This window comes from Propithecus coquereli, unplaced genomic scaffold, assembly GCF_000956105.1.
Source record: "Propithecus coquereli isolate 6110/MARCELLA unplaced genomic scaffold, Pcoq_1.0 Scaffold5, whole genome shotgun sequence".
Taxonomy (NCBI): Eukaryota; Metazoa; Chordata; class Mammalia; order Primates; family Indriidae; genus Propithecus; species Propithecus coquereli.
Genome location: NW_012150840.1, coordinates 16,586,796 through 16,608,853, shown reverse-complemented (window position 1 = coordinate 16,608,853; position 22,058 = coordinate 16,586,796). Strand labels below are relative to the sequence as shown.

Here is a 22,058-nt window from a genome sequence, read left to right as displayed (position 1 = left end):
CCTCCCGTCGCCTCTGGCGGAGCCCTGCTGGGCCTGGCTCTGGGCCGAGAGCCACTGGGTGGAAGAGCTGCCAGCCTCTGGCGCCTTCCCTGCCGGGCACTCTCATCCGCAGGGGCATCCCCGGCTCCTCCCTCCCTTCCTCCTCCACTGCTTGGAAGGCACCGTTGGCCTCCCTGGCAGGCCCAGAGCTGCACTGTGTCTGATCCACTCTACTCCACCCCTCCGGTGACCCAGCAGCTGCAAAGGGTGTGGAGTTTGCCTCTGGTCTGCAGGAAGAGTGAAGACTCAGGGAGGATCCAAAGTGGCGTTTCTCCTCCTCAGCCACAAGGACCCTCTCCTGGCCCAGCCTGGCTCTGGGAGACTTAGAACTTCTGTATATCCCAAAGCATCTCAGTGGACTTCTCCCTAGCACAAACTCTCCCTACTTCAGATACTGCAAACTGGCATTGTCTTTCCCCTGTAATGGGTTTTTAAATTTTTAGAACTGATCGCCAACATTTAAAAATCAGATTTCATGTAAAAATTCAGAATTCTGGCCTCTGAACTATCAGACAATCTGGTAACACAGGGCTGGCATCGTGAGAACAGCTGAGCAGCAGCAGCCCTTTAACAGGGTATGTCCTCTTTAGTTAGCCACAGTTCCCACCCAGCCCTGCAGTCCTCCTTTTCATCACCTGCTGGCCCTGTGGACATTTGAGTTCACAACCTAGTTCTGGTCTTCCCTTATGCAGGTCCCCAGCCCCTCTGCAGCCCTACTGAGAGCTGCTCTGGCCAACTCAGCCTCTCTCAGCAAACCCTTAATGGGCATCTCGTCCATTTGCCTTTCCACAATCTCGATCCTCCCTCCAGCTTCCTGACAATTACCAACTAGTCTTCGCCGTAGGGGACTCTCTACCCCTCAAGGCAGCCTGACCCTAAACTCCCTCCCACATCCCTTTCTCACTTACACCCCCAAGTTCTCGGGCTCTGTCCCTCCTCGGTGGTCATGCCACACCCTTGCCCTACACCTCCCAGCTCTGCCGATCTTTCTCCACGTCCTCTCACTTCCCCACCAGGTCTCTCACGCCGATGGTGGCTGTGGGGGACCCAGCTGCTCAGGTTCTGAAGAACTGCCGCGAGCAGTGACAGGCCTGACTGTCACTGCAACCTCCAAGCTAAAATGGGTGATTTCAGGAGGGGAGGCAGGTCTGGGGCACACATATCCTGGTCTGGTCTTGATTTCCCCAGCAGAACGCACTCTTGGCATTGCCAGGGGAAGACCCAGGCCTGAGAATTCCATCCCAGCCACGGCTCTGCGGCTGGTGCCCAGATCCATGCAATGCCCACAGTCATGGTGACCCCAGCACAACTCTGGGCCCTCCGCAAATCCCAGACCCTTCACGGGGAGTCCCTGGGCTCCAGCAATGGGCAGAGGTGGGACTGGGCAAACAGACCCGTCAGGGGCCTGGGAACCCTGTGCCCAGGGGTGCTCCCCTGGGCCCTCCCGTAGCGCACCCCCAGCCTGGAGTGCTCCAGCAGGCAGCGTCAGCCCACACAGCACTGCCTGGCTGGCCACAGGGCTGACACCTCTCCTGGGCCATGGGCTCCTGCTTGGAGGCAGACAGGGCCTGTGCCGAGTCCTGATTTATGGGCCACGCAGACCTTTCTCAGGACGATTCCTACCCAGCTTCCCTTTCCCTGGGTCAAGATTCTGCCGGGGCAGGCAGAACTGGAGAAACATCTCCATTCCCCAGCCCCCGCCCCAGGCCTGGAAAGGCTGGGACATTTCCCACAGACAGGATGCACCCAAACCCCAGAGAAACACCAGCGGCAGAGGCACCAGCAGAACCAGCAACCCCTCCTCACCCAGACCCGTGGCACATTGATCTCCTACACACTGGCCTTCGGGCCCTCAGCAGATTCATTTGTTTTACATTTTCCCCAAATATCTTAATCTTCAGTTGTAGAGTTAAAACTCCAAATAAACTACTAACTGCCTCTCGGCCCAAAGTTAGGGAGCTCAGCTGGGCGGGATGGGCGGCAGCCTGGGGGGCTAAGCCGGAACACACTCTCCCTGCGGCCGCTCGCCCTGCCCCATCACCAGCCTCTCTGCCCTGCCAGGGAAGCCGGTTCCAGCAGGTGCATCCTGGCCCCCGGGGGCAGGTGAGGCCCGGGCTGCTGGCACCTGCCTCACACCCGGATCTGGTACCCGTTGAGGTCTGGCATGGCTTTGGGCTCCGAAGGCTTCTTCTCACCTGAGGGCCTGCAGGGAAGAAGAGAGCAGAGCAGGGGGACAGTGAGTGGGCCTCAGAGAGATGGGGAAAGGAGCAGGCAGTGGCTGTCCCCCGCACCCTCAGAGCTTCCCCCTCCATTCTCCAAGGGCCCCTGCAATGCAGCAGTGGAGCGCATGTGACAGTGTTTCTGGAACCCCCAGCCTGCCTATGCTCCCGAACGCGGCCCCTGCTCTCGCAGGCTCCAGCCCTCCAGTGCAGGTTAGCTGACCCGGCTGTAGTCGGTGGGTAACAGCTTAAAGCATAAATCTCTCCAAGGGGAATCTGTTGCCTACAAAAGCCTCCTAGATCAAAGGCAGTGATTATGGGTGTGTATTTTGGTGCCAGAGGCCTATTGGATACCCCCTAATTCATACCAGAGAGGTGGCTCCTAAATGACAATTATATTTAAAGCAAGAGTCAGACTGATATGTAGGAGATGAAATCAGAGGAGGCGGCCTGGTATTTTAACAGCTTGGTTTTGCCATCAAGATACAGACAAAAACCACAGACTCTTGAAAGCCATCTACCCAGCTGCCACCTAATATTCGAACCCTCCCCCATGACACTGCTGGGAGAAGTCACTGCCTCACGGAGGCCTCATCCCTGCCGCCGTCCCTCCTGCATAACCCCCGCTGCCACATGATTTGCACCCGCCGTATGGACCCTGTTTGTCCGGCACCAGGGCTCCACGCAGGGTAACCAGTGGGCCCTGAGGGTTGTCTTCTCCGGGAAATGGGACTGCCTTGTTGTGGGAGATGTCCACGTATAAACCCTCAAACCTCCCATCCCAAATCATCTCCCTTGGGTGGGAGCAAAGAAGAGGGAAGGGTGGGAGGGAGAAGAGCTGGGTACAGAAAAAGAGAGACCCAGAAGATGAGAAGAAAGGAAAAAGGTTTCCTCAGACCCACCCAGACACCATCTCGTTTCTCACCGTCTTTCGCTGCGACTGTTCCTGCGGTGGGGGCTGGACTGGCCCCGCTGCGGGGAGGAAACATCCTTCTTCCGGTCCTTGGTGGGAGAGGGCGGACCTGTCCCTTTGCCAATCTAGGTGGAGAGGAGGCAGCAAGAGCATCACTCTGGGGCTGCACCAAAGGAGCCAGGTGGCCCCAGAGGCTGCCCTAGGCAGGACCCAGAAAGCCTCAAGCAACGTTCTGTCCTGTCTCTGGGTCGTTCCAAACCTACGTCCCAGGCAGGAACTCCTGCCCCCTCAGCAGGGCTGCCCAATCCCCGCGGGACTCTGAAAGGAGTGTGGAAGTGGGGGAGTCACTGAGCTGTGACGGTACCATACAGAGCCCTCAAGAAAAGGCCCATTTACCCACACCAGGTAAACGTGCCAGTTGGGGAAGTGGCCCACGGTGAGCTTTGGGCTGGGATCCCACCAACCCCAAAGGGGACACTAGTTATCTCCAGCCAATCAGAAGTCAGATTGGTAGCTCCAGCTACCAATGAGAAAAACAAATGAATCATCCTCTTTGTGGCATGGTCAGCTTGACCTGAGTTTTCAAAACATGGGGTGCACCATGGGAGTGCTGGAGGGGGGCAAATAACATGGGGAGTCTTTAGCACTAGACAGGTCAGGAATTATGGTGCTAGACTAGGGTAACACTAGAGTTGGCTCCAACTCTAGATCCAGCCCAGTGCCTTGAAGACACAATAATATTCTGAGCAGCAAAAGCCAGGGTGCTGGGCCACCCAGAGCTAGGCGGGGAGGACCAGCTCAGGAGAAGAGAGCAGCCTCTCTCCTGCAGGGCTGCTGCAGCCCGCTTCTGCCCTGGGGGGAGGCAGGGCTAGGGCAGCCCTAGCTGCCTGGATTCCCCATCAGGAGGCTGAGCTCCAGCCGGACCTGCTTCTCACTGCCTAAGAGCTAGACGCTGGGCTTGCTGCCTGGAAATGGAGCTGCCACCTACTGCCGGCTGGCCTCCCAGGCTGCCGGGAGAAATATTGCGTGGAGAGCGCAGAGGTTAGTGGGTGAGGCAGAGGCACCAGACTGCCTGGAGGGGCAGAGTCACAGCCTAGCAGTCACCGAGCAACAGGGAGGAAACACCCAGGGGGTCCTGGCCCTCTCCCCAGGGGAGCACTCCCCACCATCCAGGCGGATGCAGGGAGAGGTCAGCATTCTGCCTGAACAGCCCAGCCCAACTGTTCTGGGTACAACACCTCCCTCCCTAGACTTCTGCGCATCCGTAGGGGGAAAGAGGGAGAAGAAAGTACCATACCACCCTCATTGTCTTCCCCACAGTCTCCTTTCCTGTTTCTTCTAGCCTCCTCCTAGTGCCCTATCGGATGCAGGTGGCCAAGGGGCTCCAGAGTCAGGTGCATACGCAGGAGGAGGCTGGCGCAGGCTGCCAGCCACCCACCCCGCCATTCCCTCCAGCCAGGCCACGATTTCCCACCAGCAGACCTGATTCCCAAGTCCCCCCACCCAGCTGTCTCCGTGTGTCCAACACCTACCACTGTCCCAGCCCAGCTCACCCAGTCTCCCGGCCCTACTCTGCCCACCTGAGGGGACCACCAACAATCAGGACTTTGGGCAGGGCCTGACCCAGGGCATAAGTGTCCACCTCATCTCCCTTCCTCCTCACTCCACCTCTGCTGGGCCCGGCATGGGATGCAGTTGCAGACGGCCCCCCACCACGCCCCGGCAGCTGAAAGCCCTGACCAGACCTTGAGCCGCATGTCGCGGGCGTGGCGCTCCAGCTCCTTGCGGAAGTCGTCGCGGCCCAGCCTCTCCACGTCCAGCACCGAGTGCTTCCACTCGATCTGCTCCACGCTGTGCGGGTCGTGCGACACGCTCTGGCCCAGCTTCACCTTCTTGAGCACGTGCCAGCAGCGGCCGTAGGCGGCCTCGTAGTCCAGCACGAGGTCGCTGAGCGTGCGGAAGGCCGGCGGCTTGTACATCAGGTCCTCGCGCCGGCTCATGCCCAGCGCGCCGTAGCGGCCCCCGAAGTTCACCCCCAGCACGATGTGGCGGAAGTAGTTCCCTGAGAAGTAGGTCTTGAAGCTAATGGGGAAGCGTTCCAGGGTGGGCATGCTGTTGGTGAGGTAACTGGCCAGGCCCCGAGCTAAGGAAAGCGCCAGCAGAGGCGTGGGGCTAGCGCACCGGATGGGACAGGGACGCCCCTGCAGCGCCAGCGCCGGGGGCAGACACCCCGCCCCACTCACTTCCACATTCCTGCCATCCAGCATCCAGCCTGGTATACAGCAGGTGCTCAAAAAACGGAACCTCTAATAGGCACAAGGCTCCCAGTGCCTCGTGGCTGCTGCTATCATGTCAAGCAGGGCTCACGAAGTCACAAAATCACCGAACCTAAGGCACTGGCCCCTTTGCCTGTGTCCCTCCCTCCAGCCCCTCCTCCGCGGTGGCGCACACACTCAGCCTTTCATACCCTCGGACACATCCTCACAGATGCACGCGATTCTGCTCAGCCTCTCCCACCACGACCCTCCAGCCTCAGACTGCTGGTCTGAGGTCCCACCGACCTCCCTGGCCACCTGGGTTCCCCTGGCACCCCTGCACCCGCTCTTCCCTCAGGGCCGCTGTCTTCGCTGGCCTCCCTCTCCAAAGCAAGTCTGCTGCCGTTTCCTCCACGACACTCAGCATAACCTGCGTTTCACCTACTTCTGGGTTTACGGATTTAGAATGTAGATGTCCTGAGGACACAGACCTCACCTGTCTGTTCTTCGCTCTTTCTCCAGGGCCCAGCAGAGCCAGACATAATAGTTACTCAGTGAAACTCTTCTTGCACAGATAGGTTGGAGATGAATGGATGACGCATGGAGCCATACCATGTAGAGACACTGTGCTTAAGTGTCTTAACAGTAGTCCCCAACCTTTCTGGCACCAGGGACTAGTTTCATGGAAGACAATTTTTCCACGGTGGGGGGAGAGACGGGGGATGGTTTCGGGATGATTCAAGTGCATTACATTTATTGTGCAGTCAAACCTCTCTGCTAATGATAATGATAATCTGTATTTGCAGCCACTCCCCAGCGCTAGCATCACCGCCTCAGCTCCACCTCAGATCATCAGGCATTAGATCCTCACAAGGAGTGCGCAACCTAGATCCCTCGCATGCGCAGTTTACAGCAGGGCTCCCGCTCCTATGAGAATCTAATGCTGCTGCTAATCTGCCAGGAGGCGGAGCTTATGCGGTGATTCGAGTGATGGGGAGCGGCTGTAAATACAGATGAAGCGTCCCTTCCTCATTACTCACATCCTGCTGTGCTGCCCAGTTCCTAACAGGCCACAGACTGGTACCTGGGGTTTGGGGACCACAGGTCTTACATGCACGGGCTCGTTCCACTGTTCTGACAACTCTGAGCAACAGGCACCGCCATTATCCCCCCCACCCCGGCAGAGCAAGGAGATGACCAAGGCTCAGAAATGTTAAGGAACTTACTTGGGGGCCACACAAGTGAGTAAGTGGCAGAACCAGGATTCGAGTCCAGGTTGGCCTGACCCCAAAGTCTGTGCTGTCAGACACCACGCCATGTTCCCCGCAGTGCTAAAGTCATTCCACGATGCTTACTGAGCCGGATTCCTTGTGAGTCATGAGGGATACAGAGATGAGAAATGCACCACCCTGCCCTGTGGAGGCTGAGTGCAGTGGGGACAAGACATGGGAACAAATGCAGTACAGGGCCACTGTATGCGGTGTCACTGCTGTGGGGACACTAGGGAGGAGCCCCTCACCTACGTGGGGGTTGCTCCTGTTTTCTTCCTGCTCACAAGCCACCAGGTGGCCCCTGCATGGACTCCTTGTTCCGACATGACCCCCCGTCGCCCTCCTGGCCCTTTCCTAATTTGTGCTCCTCCGGTCCTTAGCTGGGTGCTGCCTGCCCCAGGGGGACAGGAGGATGTTTAAAAGCTGGTAGGGGAGATGGGAGGTTTGAGAAGAGATGAAACAGGATTGGCCTTGAGTTGGTAAAGCTAAGTAATGGCCACATGGGAATTCATTGTATTGTTCTATGTTGTATACATATGAATTTTTGTGTAACACGATACCTGAAAAAAAAAAAGGCAGTGCTCAGGCACTGACCACTTAAGACAGAGACCTGGCCATGAGCATTTTCCCTCTCTCCCTCTGCTGTGATCAGGGGAGGGCAGCCTCTCCTGGGGGCTCGTCTGTCCCCCGGCCACCCTGGTGACCCAGCTACAGGCCCCACTTCTGTCCTTCGGGTAGGAGTACCCAGGCAGCCCTGTTGGTGCTTTTTAAAGGCAGTTCTGCTTTAAAGATCCCGTTCGTCATCTCCACAAATCAACATGTCCTGGAAATGCCAACATCTGGGCATCGCAACTGTGTCTGCCAGTGTTTGGTTCTTGGAAATGGTACAACAGCCTTTGTAAGACAGTGTGCCCCAATTCGGGGTTCAGAGAACAGGGTCATTGTGTCCATGTGACTCGAAAGAGCTGCCCAGCAAGCCCGGGAAAGTGGCAACTGAGGCACAGGGTACTGGGCCCCTCACCTCCCCCACCTTGGGGCCAGGCAGACAACTGCCTGAGCTGGGAGCCCTGGAGCTCCTTCAGCCCTCTCCTTCCAAGCAGGAAGCCGAGGCCCAGAGGGGCTGGTGGCTGGCCTGGCCCCCTCCCCAGGCCTCCCGGGGGAGGAAGGATACATTCCCAGGATCACGGCTTCCAGGCATTTGATTGGCAGAGCCTCTTTGGTCATTTCCTTGGCCAGGTCCATCAGCCTGTGGGAAAGGGAGGCAGAACTGAGGACAGCGCCTCCAGCCACTTCCGGTGGGAGAGTGTGGGGAGGAGGGGGCAGGGTGGACTAGACTTGCTAGCACAGAGGCCCCTCGCCGCCCCCACCCCCTAGCTGCTCTCAGCTCAGACCCAGTACCACCCCCACCAGCCCCCCAGCCCACCCTGTGGGGGGGGAAGAGGCAGCCCCTGGTAACAGGAAGGAGGCCACTCCCCCTCACTTCCTCCTCCCTGCCTGGCTCCTGATCCACAGCTCTCTGGGGGAGGGGAGCACCCTGTCGGGGGTGAAGGGGGGACCTTGACAGCCACTGGGCTGGGGCCTTCTGTGAGGGCAGTGGGAGAAGGTGGGGACCTCAGCGTTGACCTCTTCCCTTCTGGAATGCCTCTGTGGACACCCCTGACCCCACCATGGCTTCTGGGAAGAGCTTGTTAATTGATTGTGGACTCCCCTCCCCCGCAGCGGCAGGGCCTGCTGTGGGATCTCCGGGGATAGCTGCCTGGTGACTCCCCATCCTGCTCCTGCGGGCTGCTCCTGAGGGCTGGTTCCTCCCTCCTCGCCAAATGCTGCCCCAACCTGAGGATTCAGCCGGGCCACCGGCTTTGGCTGGAAGGGGCCGGACTCCTCCCCACCACGGGAGGCTGGAGTGGCCCCCAGCACACAGTAGCCGCAAGACAGCAAGAGCACTGGAGTTAGTGAGGTTGGACTCCACCCAGGGCCGTGGAGAAGGAGTAATTAAGTAATTTTGCTAATAAGCCATTTAAAGAATTTTTCACAAGAAAGCAAACATAGATTATGTGTGGAGCAAGATGTAAAACTCACATAAATTTTTAAAACCTGGGTGAGTCTTAAGCCTGGGGGCATCTTTGGGCTGAGCCCCCAGGCCCCAGGCATTCACTCCTCACTCTGCTCTGCCCACGGGGCTTCATGGGCAGAAACTGTGCACAGCCAGCAAATCCAGCCAGGGGTCTACACGCTCGGGCAGGTGGGCTAGGAAGTGAGAGATGCAACCTTCCGGTGGGGTCCCTGCTGCTCAGACACTGGGCCTTCTGCTAAATGACCAGAAAAGAGTCCAGTAAGGCAGACGGGGTGACGGGGCAGGTCCCCGGCGAGGGGAGTGCACAGGCAGCCGCGGGAACAGAGAAGGGGAAGGGCTCTCTCCTGCTCTGCTTCTCAGTAAAAACAATGATCTGAGGCTCAGCCAGTCTACCTGGGGCCACCCTCTCTTCTCACCAAGGCAAACTTGGCGGGGGGGCTCTCCCCTAGCCTGCTAGCTTAGCATGGATGTCGGGGTTTTCTTTTCATCAAGGTAGCCCTGGCTGTTCCTCTCACCAGATTTTCCTCCGTGTGACACCCCAGGTGGTACCTGTCCCCAGGGTGGTACCTGCTACCATGTTGGGCTTCCCTTGGCGAGTCCCTGCCTGACCCATAAGCTTCCACGCAAGTTAACACCAGAGGCGCCCCCAAGAGGCTGCAACCCAGCCTGGGCAGAGGACCCGCCACCCCATACTCACCCTGTCAGAGGTCTGCTCTTCTTAATTTCAAAGAACTGTGTCCCTGTGTGATTGTACCTGCAGGCGCCAGTTAAGGGCTTCCTGGCTTGGGTGGGAGGAGGTTGTCCCTCTCTCCCTGGCCACCCAGCACTCCCAGTAGTGCAGGGTGGGTTAGGACCCCAAAAGTGGCTCCTGCAAGACACCTTGGAGGGTGCTCAAGACCCATGTCTCCTGGCAGGGAAAGGAGGCTCCTTCTCCGTCCTTCGTCCTCCTCTTCCTTGGCGTCACCCCTCTTCCCCCCTGGCCTCCCTTCCCAGGCAGCCAGCCCAGCCAGGGAAGAGGCTGTGGCTTGGGAACATCTCTCCATAGCATATCATTTCCCGACCAGCTGAGAAGCAACATGGACTGCGGGGAGAAGGCTGGGGGTGGAGGTCCAATGCGGCCTCTAATTGCTGGGTGCTCCTGAGCCAGCCACCTCCCCTTGCTGGGCCACAATTGTCCTGTTCGCAAAGGGAGAGGCTGGACCCACCTTTCAGTCGTCATCCTGGCCTTCCGCCCACCCAGGACCCAGGCCTAGTTCTCCCACCTCTGACCTCGTCTGCAGACGGGAGGATGAGGACGAGGACCCAGGGGCAGGGCACAGGGGCTGGAGGGGCCCAGAGCAGGGACACAGGGGAATCTGGACTCGGCGGAGCCCAGCTCTTTCCACGCTGGGCAACCAGCCTCTTGCCGGGAAGAAAAAGGAGAAGAACCAGGAGATATTTCCAAGATGCGGAAGTTAGCTCCTGGAGCACAAAATCCTTTTTCTCCTCCATCCCCCCTATTTTAAACCCAGTCTTTTAACAGCCTAAGGCCGTTCCCTCTTCCCCTCTGCTACGGCTGGATGAAGACACAGGAGCTCTTGGCTTGGCCACCCACCAGAAGTCGCTCAGGACACCTGTCCCTCTCTTTGTCCCATCACATGGCGGGAGGATGGAGTGGGCCCAGCACTCACTGGACAAAATTCCTCCAATACTAGGGGGCACACAGGCCGTGTCCCACAGCAGTAGGGAGCACAGAGCTGCTGTGTGAATGGCGCCCCTGGAGTTGGGGGATGAGGTGGCTCTGCTGATGCTTCTCCAGCTCTCTGGAAACAAGCCCCACTTGGCCTTTGGACCCATCACACCAGCCAGAAGGTGGCCCTGACCCTGGACCAGAGAGGATACTGCAGCTCCCTGATGTAGCGCTGCACGGCTTCCAGGCGCTCGGGGACAGGCGTAGACGGCTGGAACGTAGGCACACTCGGTATGGGAATCTGGGGACAGAGAAAGACAGAGAAAGAGCTCTGGTCACTAGAGGCGGCCACCCTGGAGCTGCCAGCCCACCAGACACCCAGGAATAGCCCCCAGAGGAGCTCCACCCTGGGGAGGGGCAACTAACTGTCCCTCTGTTGTGAGCCTCTTCCCTTGTCACCCCCTCCTTCCAGGGACTCCTGCCAGGACCCCATCCCAGCCATTCCTTCCCTCCTGGCACTTGCTGGCATTCCTAATTCAGAGCTTAGGATTCCAATGTTTTGCATCTTTAATAATTTTAGAAAAACATAGGTCGATTCACCAGCTGTTTTGAATTTTAAATAGTCATTAACTTCAAGGCTTACCAGGAATGCTAATATTGGGGTTAAGTTCCTTTGGGTTTGAAGTTCACTCTTGCTCAATGCTAGATCAAAGCTGGTTTACCTGGTGTCCCATCCTCTCAGGGTGGTGCCCTGGGCTAGGGGAGTGGTCCCAGGGGGGTATACGTATCCTCGGCAGGAAGAGTCACCCACCCAGTATCACTGGCACATTTACAGGACCTTCCAGAGCTCCAACTTCAACTGTCAAGGAGTAAGTTTGGGTAGCAGGCAGAGAGACATATTTTGGAACAAGTCTGGCTGGGGCTCTATTTGCTGGGGCCCAGCCGCTTTGGAGGGGTTCCACAGAGGCACAGGGGCCCCAGGTTCTCCTTCAACACCCCCCTTTCCCGCCAGCTCCACACCTAAGCAGTACAGGTATAAGCCGGCAGTCCTCCTCACCAAGATGCCCTTTCCAGCACCCAGCCGAGAAAGGGGGAGAAGAGCACGAGTCGGGCAGGCGCCTCCTGATGCCTGGGACTGACACGCAGGGGCTGCCAGGCTGCTGGGGCTCAGGTCAGAAGCAGTCCCCGAGGCTGTCCCTCAGCCACCATGCAGTCTCCAGGACAGAGACCACCTTGCAGGTGTGGGCCCCTCTCCAGCCAGGGGAACCCAAATCCTGGTAGTTTGGCTCCAACAAGTCAGTGAGGTACAGGAAGCCACGAGATACATCAACGGGGGACCTCCAGGGCTTCAGAACGGACTTCATTCCAGGGACAAGGCATCCATAGGGGACAGCCTTTTACATAACGTGGCTGCAGCACTGGGGCTCTGACAAGGCGGGAAGTGACACACCAGTTATCACTGTACACTCGCGTCTGGGTGCTGCTGATGGCACCTACTTGCTCCAGGGCGGAGAGGCATGAGGGAAGGGCCCCTGGTCCAGAGTGACAGCTTTGCACGAACTTCCTCCCGCTCCCTCCCTGGCGTCCCCTCCTTCCTGTCTGAGCTACCCCTGAGCAGCTGACACCTCCGTCTGGGGGAAGCTGGTTCCCCTTTCACATCACTCCCCTCCCCACACTGGCACCGCCACTTACAGTCACCAGCAGGATAAAAGCCCCAGGGGGGGACTCCTCTTCTTCCTGCCGGTGCCACGTGGGCTCCAGGCCCTCGCCTGGCCTCCCCAATGTCAAGGGCATGCAGGTGGGGAGTGGGAGAGGAATTACAGGAATTACTTAGCAATTTGCTATGAACAGCAAGGCACATCCGTGTCCAGTCACCTGACCTCCTCAGGTGGCTGTCTCTGCCAGGCATCCCCACTTGTCACTGGAACTTCAGGTAAAGACTGTAAGAACACTCTCCCACGAGATGCTCCAGACAGCGAGGGAGCTGCAGTCCAAGAACCATTCACCTAAGCTCAGCCAGAGCCCGGCCTGGGCCAGGGCCAGGCAGTACCCGCAAGAGGATCGGCACCTGCCATCCAGATAGAGGACCTGGACACAGGCTGCTCTGTGACAAGGAAGAGTCCAAAAGGGCCTGGGATTCACAAGCAGGGCCTTGGAGGCCACCATCACCAAGACAGTTCCTTGACTCACGTCATCCCACTGCAGACAGCACCTACACTTTTTTTCTGAATGTTTATTACCAGCATAGACTCATTCGCTCGAACGCAAATAAGAGAGATCCTGTACATCCAAATGCACAGGCCCACTTGAGGACCGGTCGCCTGGATTGAACCCCCCGCCTCCACTTCCAAAACAGGAGCCAGGAAATACCTTCTCACTGTTGGGGGTGGCATTAAGAGGGGTACAGTGGGAGAGAGAGTAGCAATTCTGAGCTACTCAGCTCTCAGGACAGCTCCTCCTCCACAGCCAAGGCCAAGGCCTCTCCTTGCTCCAGAAGCCGGCGTAGTCCTGAGCTCTGCTGAGACATCCCCTAGTGTCGCACATAATCAGGTGGCCTGGGGGCAGCTGGGAGAGCCCGTGGCTGGACAGTGGGCCTGAAGCAGTACGGCCTAGAGCAGTGGGGCCTACTCGCGAACTAGACCCTCACTAGCAAAATCCAGCTCTGCCATTTACAGTCTGCTGACTTTAGGGAAGCTCCTTACCTCCTCCGGGCCTCATCTGCAACATGGGCACCAACACAGAAGCAACCTCACAGCGGGAAAGGGATGCTGCAGGTCGAGGCCTCAGAACGGGGTCTGGCACGCAGCAAAGGCTCAATTCCTGTTCAGGGCATTGCTGTCAGCGCGTGCCAAAGGCCGCAGTCAGTGCATTGCTGATCCGGCAATGTGACCCTTTTGGAGATGTCCACATTCCTCCTCTGCAGCGGCTCAGTGGCCGCAGCCACGGTTAGAAGACCCTTGGCAGCTGGGGCAGGGGTCAGCGGCCACTAAGCTTTTAATAGTGGTGGCAGCTTAAAACATCAAAGAGAGACTCTTATCAAGGAGTATAACCGTTGCTGGATTTGGGATCCTTTTAGAAAATGCTACCCTATACCGTACTGGCATCACCCTTGGAAAGGCAGCTCCTCCAAAGCGCTCGTGGGGCGTTTGGCTTCACGCTCACTCCTTGCTCCGTTACTGGGTAGGGAGCAGAGGCTCACCTGATGAAGCATCACATGTTTTGTTTACATCTTTGGTCCCCAATCCCCAGGCATGGACCAGTACTGGTCTGTGGTCTGTTAGGAACCAGGTCGCACAGCAGGAAGTAAAGCGGGGGGGGGGGGGGGGGGGGGAGGAGGGGAGACAAGCAATAGAAGCTTTATCTGTATTTACAGCTGCTCCCCATCACTCGCATCACTGCCTGAGCTCCGCCTCCCCTCAGATCAGCTGCGGCATCAGATTCTCATAGGAGCACAAACCCTGCTGCAAACTGCATGTGAGGGATTTAGGTTGCACACTCCTTATGAGGATCTAATGCCTGATGATCTAGGGTGGAGCTGAGGCGGTGATGCTAGCGCTGGGGAGTGGCTGCAAATACAGATTATCATTAGCAGAGAGGTTTGGCTGCACAGAGACCATAACAAATCAATTGCTTGCAGATTCATATCAAAACCCTATCAGTGAGTGGCAAGTGACAATTAAGCTGCATCTGGTGGCAGGTTTAAAAGTCAGATTCTGACACTTATTTTAGCCCATGTGTGGCCCACCCACTATTTTATTTACCACCTCCATCCACACCTCTTTCCCACACTGCACACTTGTCTCAGTCACAGTTTTACAAGCCCACACAGTAACCCTAGCAAAAATGAATAAAAACCCAATGTCACTGGAGAGCTTTGAAAAGGGGGAAAGACCCAATGATGAGACAGCAGAAGACTCCAAGATTGCCAACACAATGAAAGCTGCATTTAAAAGAAAATATCAAAGGTCCTACTTAAATTATGGGTTCATTGCAACAGGTGATTCACATTCTCCAAGTCCGCTTTGTGTAACGTGGGGTGACTGGCTATCTAACAAAGCCATGAAAACTTCAAAACTTCTTTGCCACATGGAGACCAAGCACCCTGCATTAAAAGACAAGGCTTTGGAGTTTTGCCAAAGAAAAAAACGTGAACATGAAGAACAGAAGCAATTCTGAAGGCCACCACTTCATCGAATGTGTCTGCACTGAGAGCATCATTCTTAGCGGCTACCGCATTGCTAAAGCTAAGAAGCCTTTTACTATTGGGGAAGAGTTGATCCTGCCTGCCATGAACTTTTAGGAGAGGCTGCAGTTCAACAGGTGGCACATGTTCCTCTTTCGGCTAGCACCATAACTAGATGAATGGATGAAATAGCAGAGTATTTTTTTTTTTTGAGACAGATCTCACTCTGTTGCCTGGGCGAGAGTGCCATGGTGTCAGCCTAGCTCACAGCAACCTCAAACTCCTGGGCTCAAGTGATCCTCCTGCTTCAGCCTTTTGAGTAGCTGGGACTACAGGGGTGCACCATCATGCCCAGCTAATTTTTTTCTATTTTTAGTCATCTGGCACAGATCTCACTCTGTTGCCTGGGCGAGAGTGCCATGGTGTCAGCCTAGCTCACAGCAACCTCAAACTCCTGGGCTCAAGTGATCCTCCTGCCTCAGCCTTTTGAGTAGCTGGGACTACAGGGGTGCACCATCATGCTCAGCTAATTTTTTTCTATTTTTAGTCATCTGGCTAATTTTTTTTTTTTTCTATTTTTAGTAGAGAAAGAATCTTGCTCTTGCTCAGGCTGGTCTCTTAACTCCTGATCTCAAGCGATCCTCTCGTCTTGGCCTCCCAGAGTGCTAGAATTACAGGCGTGAGCCACCGCGCCTGGCTGATAGCAGAGGATATTGAGACACAATTGCTAGAGAGGATTAATGAGTCACTGTGGTGCACAATCCAGGTTGATGAGTCTACTGATGTTGACAACAGGTGACAATGCTTGTTTTCATGTGATATATTTTTCAGGAGGATGTGCATGAGGATATGTTATGTGCACTTTTGTTGCCAATATCACAGCTGCAGAACTATTCAAGTCTCTGAATGATTACACCTCAGGAACACTGAACTGGTCATTTTGTGTCAATATATGCATGGACAGAGAGGCTGCCAAGACTGGATGGCTTTCTGGTTTCACTACTCTGGCGAAGGAGGTCGCTTCTCAATGTGAGTCTACGCACTGTGTCATCCATACAAAAATGCTGGCTAGCTGAAAAAATGTCACCTGAACTGAACAACATTTTGCAAGATGTGATTAAAATTATTAACTACATTAAAGTACATGCCTTTAACTCACATCTGTTTGGGCAGCTCTGTGAGGAGACAGACGCAGAGCACACATGTCTTCTCTAATGCACAGAAGTGAGATGGCTTTCTAAAGGCAGATCACGGCCAGAGTTGTTGAGTTACGAGAGCCACGCCAGAGATTCCTTTCAGAAAAAGTCACCACTGGTGGCACATTTCAATGACACAGAATGGGTCCCCAAACTTGCTTACTTGTGTGACACATTCAACCTGCTCAATGAACTCTCATCTGTCACTTCAGGGGAGAATGACAACTGTGTTCAAGATGGCAGATAAAGAGGCTGCATTCAAGGCCAAACTGGAATTATGGGGGCAACGAGTGAACACCGGGATTTTTGACATGTTTCAAACATTAGCAGAGATTTTGAAAGAGACTGAACCAGGGCCTTATTTCTCCCAGCTGGTGCATGATCATCTATCTTGGCTTTCGAAAGAGTTTGAGCATTACTTCCCAACCACAAAAGACCCCCAAACTGGGAAGGAACGGATCTGCGACCCATCTGTGAATAAGCCGGGTGAATCGACTTTGTTCATGCTCGCAGAGGATCAACTGCTTGAGATCACAAATGATGGTGGCCTTAGAAGTATGTTTGAGAAAACTTCAAGTCTCCACACGTTCTGGATGAAAGTCAAGGTGGAGTATCCTGAGGTTGCCACAAAAGCACTGAGAAGCCTGCTTCCATTTCCAGCACCCTGTCTTTGTGAAGCAGGGTTTTCTGCGGTGACAGCAATGAAAACGAGACTACGGAGTAGACTGGACATAAGCAACACGCTTGGGGTGTCACCGTCTCCCATCGCCCCCAGATGGGACCTGTCTAGTTGCAGGAAAACAAGCTCAGGGCTCCCACTGGTTCTGCATCATGGTGAGTTGTATAATTACTTCATTATACATTACAATGTAATAATAATAGAAATAAAGTGCACAATCAATGTAACGCGCTTGAATCATCCTGAAACCACCCCCTACCTCGGGTCTGTGAAAAAATTGTCTTCCATGAAACTGGTCCCTGGTGCCAAAAAGGCTAGGGACCGTTACTTTACATCATTAGTTCCTCTCAACTTCCCCTGAGGTGGGAACTGCTATTATTCCTACTTTACAGTTGAGGAAACTGAGGCACAAGGAGGTTGGACACCTTCCTCCCTTCTTCAGGTAAGTAGTCATAGGAGAGCTAGGATCTGAGCCTGGGGGATTAGACTCCAGAGTGTTCTCCTTTTATCCCACTACGTGGTAGGGGTCCCAGATTCCTGCAGGGGCCAGGCAGGTAACTTAAACAGAGAAGGCAGGCTGGGCAGCGGGGACTGTGCAAGTGCAGACCCGGGAGACCACTCCTCAGCCCCAGCTGACAGCACCACATGGGATTGCAGATTCTCTGTTCCTAAGTCTTCTTGTTTTCTGAAAAGATGCCAAAAATCTGGGTTTTTATGTGAAAAGCTCCCAATTTTAAATTTTGGCTCAAGTGGTATTTTAAAACATGGTACAGTACCAACAAAACTCTTCTTGGGATCCCCCAGTGTAACCTCTGTGGGGAATGCCTGTGAGCCAGCTCTAGCGGCAGGGCCCCTCGGGAAGGCTGCGTGCGGTGGTCTGCTGCCAATCCGGCACCAACCTCTGCTGCTTCTCTCCAAAGCCTCCTGGACTTCGCCACACTCCCGGAGTCTAAGGACTTCTTGTACTCTGGACCCTGGGAGAGAAGGAACCTCACGCAGACTCACGCGGTTCCTCTGAGACACCTTTCCCGTGGTTTGAGCCGGGGAAGTTTCAAAGTTTTCCAAACCACTCACAAAATTCCTTCCACCTGTCAGTCACGAGACGCCCTCCCTCTCAGATAATAGCTTCTTTCCTTCACTGGTGTCTCTCCTATGCAAGAGGATTGAGATGACAAGGTGATAATACAGACCAGTCACTAATAAGCTCATTTTTTTTTTCTTAATCCCTAGAAGTGGTGACAGTTTGTCAGGGAACCATTCACCCTCTCCTATGGCCTGATTTAGACACAAGCAAGATGGCTGGAGAGCTGTCTGCTCAACACCAACTTGCTCATGTGGGAGCAGCGTGTGACTCTGGCCTCATAGGCTCAAATGTTCTGCGTGAAATCTAGTCTCCCCCTGGATGAAGGACATGAGAAAAGGTAATGAACATCCAATAACCAGTACTGGTTTGGGGTTTTACCCCTTTGTCCATTGTTTTAACACATAGTCTCTCATTTAATCTTCCCATCAACCCACCCCATTTTACTGATGAGAAAACTGAGGCTCAAATAGGTTGAAGGGGTTTGCCTAAGGTCATATACACAGGCAGAGGGTCCTTACTAGTGTCCATATCCTTTGATGCAATACTTTCTCTTCCAGGAGTTTATATTAAAGGAAATATCAGAGATGGACCCCAAAATTTATGTTTTAGAATGTTCACCACAGTGTTCATTTTAAGAATAAAATAGTGGGCCAGGCATGATGGCTCATGCCTGTAATACCAGCAGCTGGGAGGCCGAGGCAGGAGGATGGCTCGAGCTCAGGAGTTCGAGATCAGCCTGAGCAACATAGCAAGACCCCGTCTCTATTAAAAATAGAAAAATTAGCTGGACTTGGTGGCACATGCCTGTAGTCCCAGCTACTCGGGAGGCTGAGGCAGGAGGATGGCTTGAGCCCAGGAATTTGAGGTTGCTGTGAGCTATAAAGACACCATTGCACTCTACTTGGGGCAACTGAGCAAGACTCTGTTTAAAAAAAAAAGAAAAAAGAATAAAATAGTGGAAATAATGTCCAACCATAGGAGAGTAGCTAAACAAATCAGTAAGGTAAGTCAGTACTGAGGACAATTATGCAGCCATTCAAAATCAATCTACATTTTATTTCCCCTGGAAATATTGAGTAGCTGCTTATTCTCCCGACTCAGCCTCCAGACCAGCTAGGACTACAATCACATGCCACCATGCCTGGATCTTTTTTTTTTTTTAATCTTTGATAGAGATGGGATCTCCTTATGTTGCCCAGGTTCGTCTCAAACTCCTGGCCTCATGTGATCCTCCCACCTTGGCCTTCCAAAGTGCTGGGATTACAGGTGTGAGCCACCATACCCCACCCCAGAAGACATTTTTCTGATAGCTCTACCAATAACCTGGTAAAAACAAAACAGAACAGGCCACTGTTCCCACATCTAATTCACACCAACTGCCATTCTCCCTATACCCCTCCTTCCCGCCTGAGCAGGCAGGACTAAGCATTGAGCTGTAACCTCTGTCCAGAGGGCTCTGTTTTGGGGATTTCAGACCTCTGCATTTAGGAGAGTGCTTCCTTAGTGTGAACCGTAATGTTTTTAAAAAATACCAGGCATGTTTCCATATAGCACTGCGCAGTATAGAAAGTCTCAAATACCCTTTCATTCCGTGAACACTTACATTAAGTGCCTGTTCTGTGCCAGGCACACGGGAGACCTTGGGAAGACAAAGATGAATGAGACAGCCTCTGCCTTCATTGGCGACACAACTTGAAGGACAGCCCTCGTGGAAGAGATCCAGCAAACACAGAAAAATCATTTCATTTTACCCCTCTCCATGGGATCTCTTCCAATTTCCCTGAATCTAGTGTCCAACAGAGCAGAGGACCTGGGGTTGAGTCCCAGCCCTACCACTTACTGGCTGTGGGACCTTGAGTTCCTCCCTGAGTTTTTGGCTTTCTCATCTGTAAAATGGGGACCCAAATTACACTTACTTTATGAGACTGTTGGGAGAATTCAATGGGATAACGCATGAAAGTATTTTCTCAACATACGAAGACCTTATTTCCTTAGTCATTCGTTATCGGTGTGTTCACGGTTCTCTGGCTTAGCAAGCGTCATCAGGCAAATGACATGTCAAGCCATACTAGTGTTAGTTCATTCGCTGTCCCCTCCCACAAAACATGGGCATTTTAAAAGACATGGGGGAAGGCCTCCCAGAGACAGGCATGTGAACCCCCCGATAGACTAGCAGTGGAGAAAAAGTTCTTCTGGACAAGTCAGACCTGTGTGTATTTTTTAAATCTTACTCTGCCAAGGGTCCCCTACCCCACAAGAGGAGAGGGTGGCTTTGCTCTCTCAGTCCTGAGGTCACTAATATCCCAGACTGTGATACGGCCCTCCCCACCCCACTCCTCACCTTGGGCAGGTCCGTGGCCCCACGGATCCGTTGCGCCACCTTCTCTCCATCGGGGTGGATCTTGGCCACGTGCTTCCACATCCTTTCCCAGGTAGCCTCATCCACAGGCAGCCCATCCCGGTTGACAAAGAAGGGGATGCCTCCGTCGCGAAGGTCCTCTTCCCCTTCCTCCTCTGGATCCTCCTCTTTCTGGGCTGAGGCCCCTTCGCTGGTCTCCAAACGTTTGACCCCAGAGGGGGCGGCGGCGGCAGCGGGGGCAGCACCACTGCCGCCACCTCCGATCACCTTCTTCCCCGCTGGCATCCCTAAATTCTTGAGGCAGGTGGGAGGATGTCTCAGGAGCCGGGAAAACAGGTGGCTCACAGGAGGCTTCCCGCACACCAGCTGCAGAGATAACACATGGCCAGAGTGCAAGGCGCCTTTAAGAAACCAGGGCGTGGCTCCTGTACAATAAAATACTACTCAATGAGAAAAAAAAATCAGTGCAACGACGTGAAGTAGGGGCCAAGAGGGTTGTCCGAGGTCAGCATTAGAGGCCTTGTTCTGTTTGAAAAACGGGGTAAAGAGAACACACCCCAACTTGGCAGCCTTCACAAAGCACCCCCATTTGACAAGAACAATGCCGAGCAGCAGCCTGGGCTGGCAAAGAGGAGAAAAATCGGAGGGAAACTGAGGCCAGACAGCTCAGACCTGCGGCCGCAGAAAGGAAGGCTCAAGGCACGGGTGCCCACCGGGCGCCCCGGGTCCCAGTTTTGGAGACAACAAATTCCTCTACAAAACCCCTGCACGCTCACACCTGCGCGCGCCCCAGGGGGTACCAAGGCGACTCCCGGACGGGGAGCTCAGAACCGGCACCCCTGGGCGGGAGAGTGGCGCTGGGGGGCGATTTCTCCGACGCGACGGGACAAGTCCGGGAGCCAAGACTCGCAGCTGGCGGGGCACGGGGAGGGGGCGCGCGCCGACGCGCACATTCCACGCCCGCGGCCAACTCCCTGCACAAAGTGGGCTTTGTCTGGGCCCCCTGTCCCCTCGCCCCTCGGAAGCGGCAGCGGCTCCCCCAGAAGGGGAAAGGGCGCGGCAGGGAGGCGAAGGCTGGGAGCGCCAAGGCCCAGCCGGGCGCGTCTCAGCGGGCAGACGGCGGGCACCTGGCGCCGCGCTGCGCCAGCCCAGCCATCGCGGGGCACGGGTCCCGCGCCAGGGCCCAGGGCTCAGCGAGACCGGCTCGAGCGGCGCGCAGGGCCCAGGCTGAGGTCACCGAGCGGCGGGCTCCGGCCGCGCGGTCGCTGCCCCGGACTGGCTGCAGCATGGGCGGTGGCGCGGCCGCGGCGGGCGAAGGATGCTCGCTGGCTGTTCGCTCGGGCTCCCGCTGCCCCCGTTAAGGGGCGGAGGAAGGACCGCGGGGCGGGGACCGCAAGCTCCGAGGCTCGAGCAGCCACGGCCCGCGGATGTAGCTGGAGGCGAGTGACAAAGCCGGGGCGAGCACCGGCTGCGCTGGCCCCCCGGGAGCAGCTTGCAAACGCGGAGCCCACGACCAGATCGCGGTTCCGCGGCTCGGCGAAGCTGGTGCCGCCGCCGCTGCCCACGCCGCCCCAGGGTCCAGCTGTCGCCGACCGCGTCCCCTGCCCGCCCGCCGCCCACCAGGCTCGACTCCGGCCCGCGCCGCGCATGCGCTTCGTCCCCCCCTTAAAGGGCCAGCGCCTAACCGCCTGGTCCTCCGCCTCCTGCATCCATCCCTCTGCCCCAAGTTATCTCAGGGATGCAAGTGGGCATTCGCTCTTTTCTCACCTCGCTCTCAGGGCGCCGCGAAGCCGGTGCGGACCTGCGGAGAGGAGGGACTTTACAATGTGTCAAACAGAGCGCAAAGTCCACGGGGATTCCGGGCGCGGAAGGAACTTCTGCGGCTGGGAATTTCCTAAAGCGGGTACCTCGCAGCGGCACTCAGCGCGTAGGCGCGAGAGCACTGGCTTGGAGACTGGGACTCAGTGACTTCTGCTGTGGAACGTTCAACAGATCACTTCTCTCTGTAGGCTTCAGTTTCCCCATCTATCAGCTGAGGAGGTCGCTTTGGGTGAGCGCAGAGTCCCTCCCGGCGCGCATGTTCCTTAAGGGAGGACTTCTAGGGGTTGGAGGTCACT

The 22,058-nt window shown here is 55.5% G+C and overlaps 1 protein-coding gene across 1 annotated transcript; it reads right to left on the bottom strand.

The window, feature by feature from the left end:
• Window positions 1–1,700: 1,700 nt before the first annotated feature.
• On the bottom strand, window positions 1,701–21,735 carry VASH1 (vasohibin 1). Its single transcript, XM_012656117.1, has 8 exons — window positions 21,709–21,735; window positions 19,924–20,307; window positions 10,653–10,741; window positions 9,469–9,525; window positions 7,869–7,943; window positions 4,917–5,298; window positions 3,184–3,296; window positions 1,701–2,242 (listed from the first exon to the last, which is right to left on the bottom strand). The coding sequence occupies exons 2-8, from the start codon at window positions 20,224–20,226 to the stop codon at window positions 2,170–2,172; spliced, it is 1,092 nt and encodes a 363-aa protein (XP_012511571.1). The 5' UTR covers window positions 20,227–20,307; window positions 21,709–21,735; the 3' UTR covers window positions 1,701–2,169.
• Between the last annotated feature and the right edge of the window lie 323 nt (window positions 21,736–22,058).

Bases quoted from the DNA above. Each gene is read 5' to 3' on its own strand.
- VASH1 (XM_012656117.1), bottom strand. From the start codon at position 20,226: ATGCCAGCGGGGAAGAAGGTGATCGGAGGTGGCGGCAGTGGTGCTGCC. The intron at 3,297-4,916 runs GTCTGGTCAGGG...CTCTCCACCTAG, and splicing joins CCCGCGACATGCGGCTCAAG to ATTGGCAAAGGGACAGGTCC. The intron at 2,243-3,183 runs GTGAGAAACGAG...TCTTCCCTGCAG, and splicing joins AACAGTCGCAGCGAAAGACG to GCCCTCAGGTGAGAAGAAGC.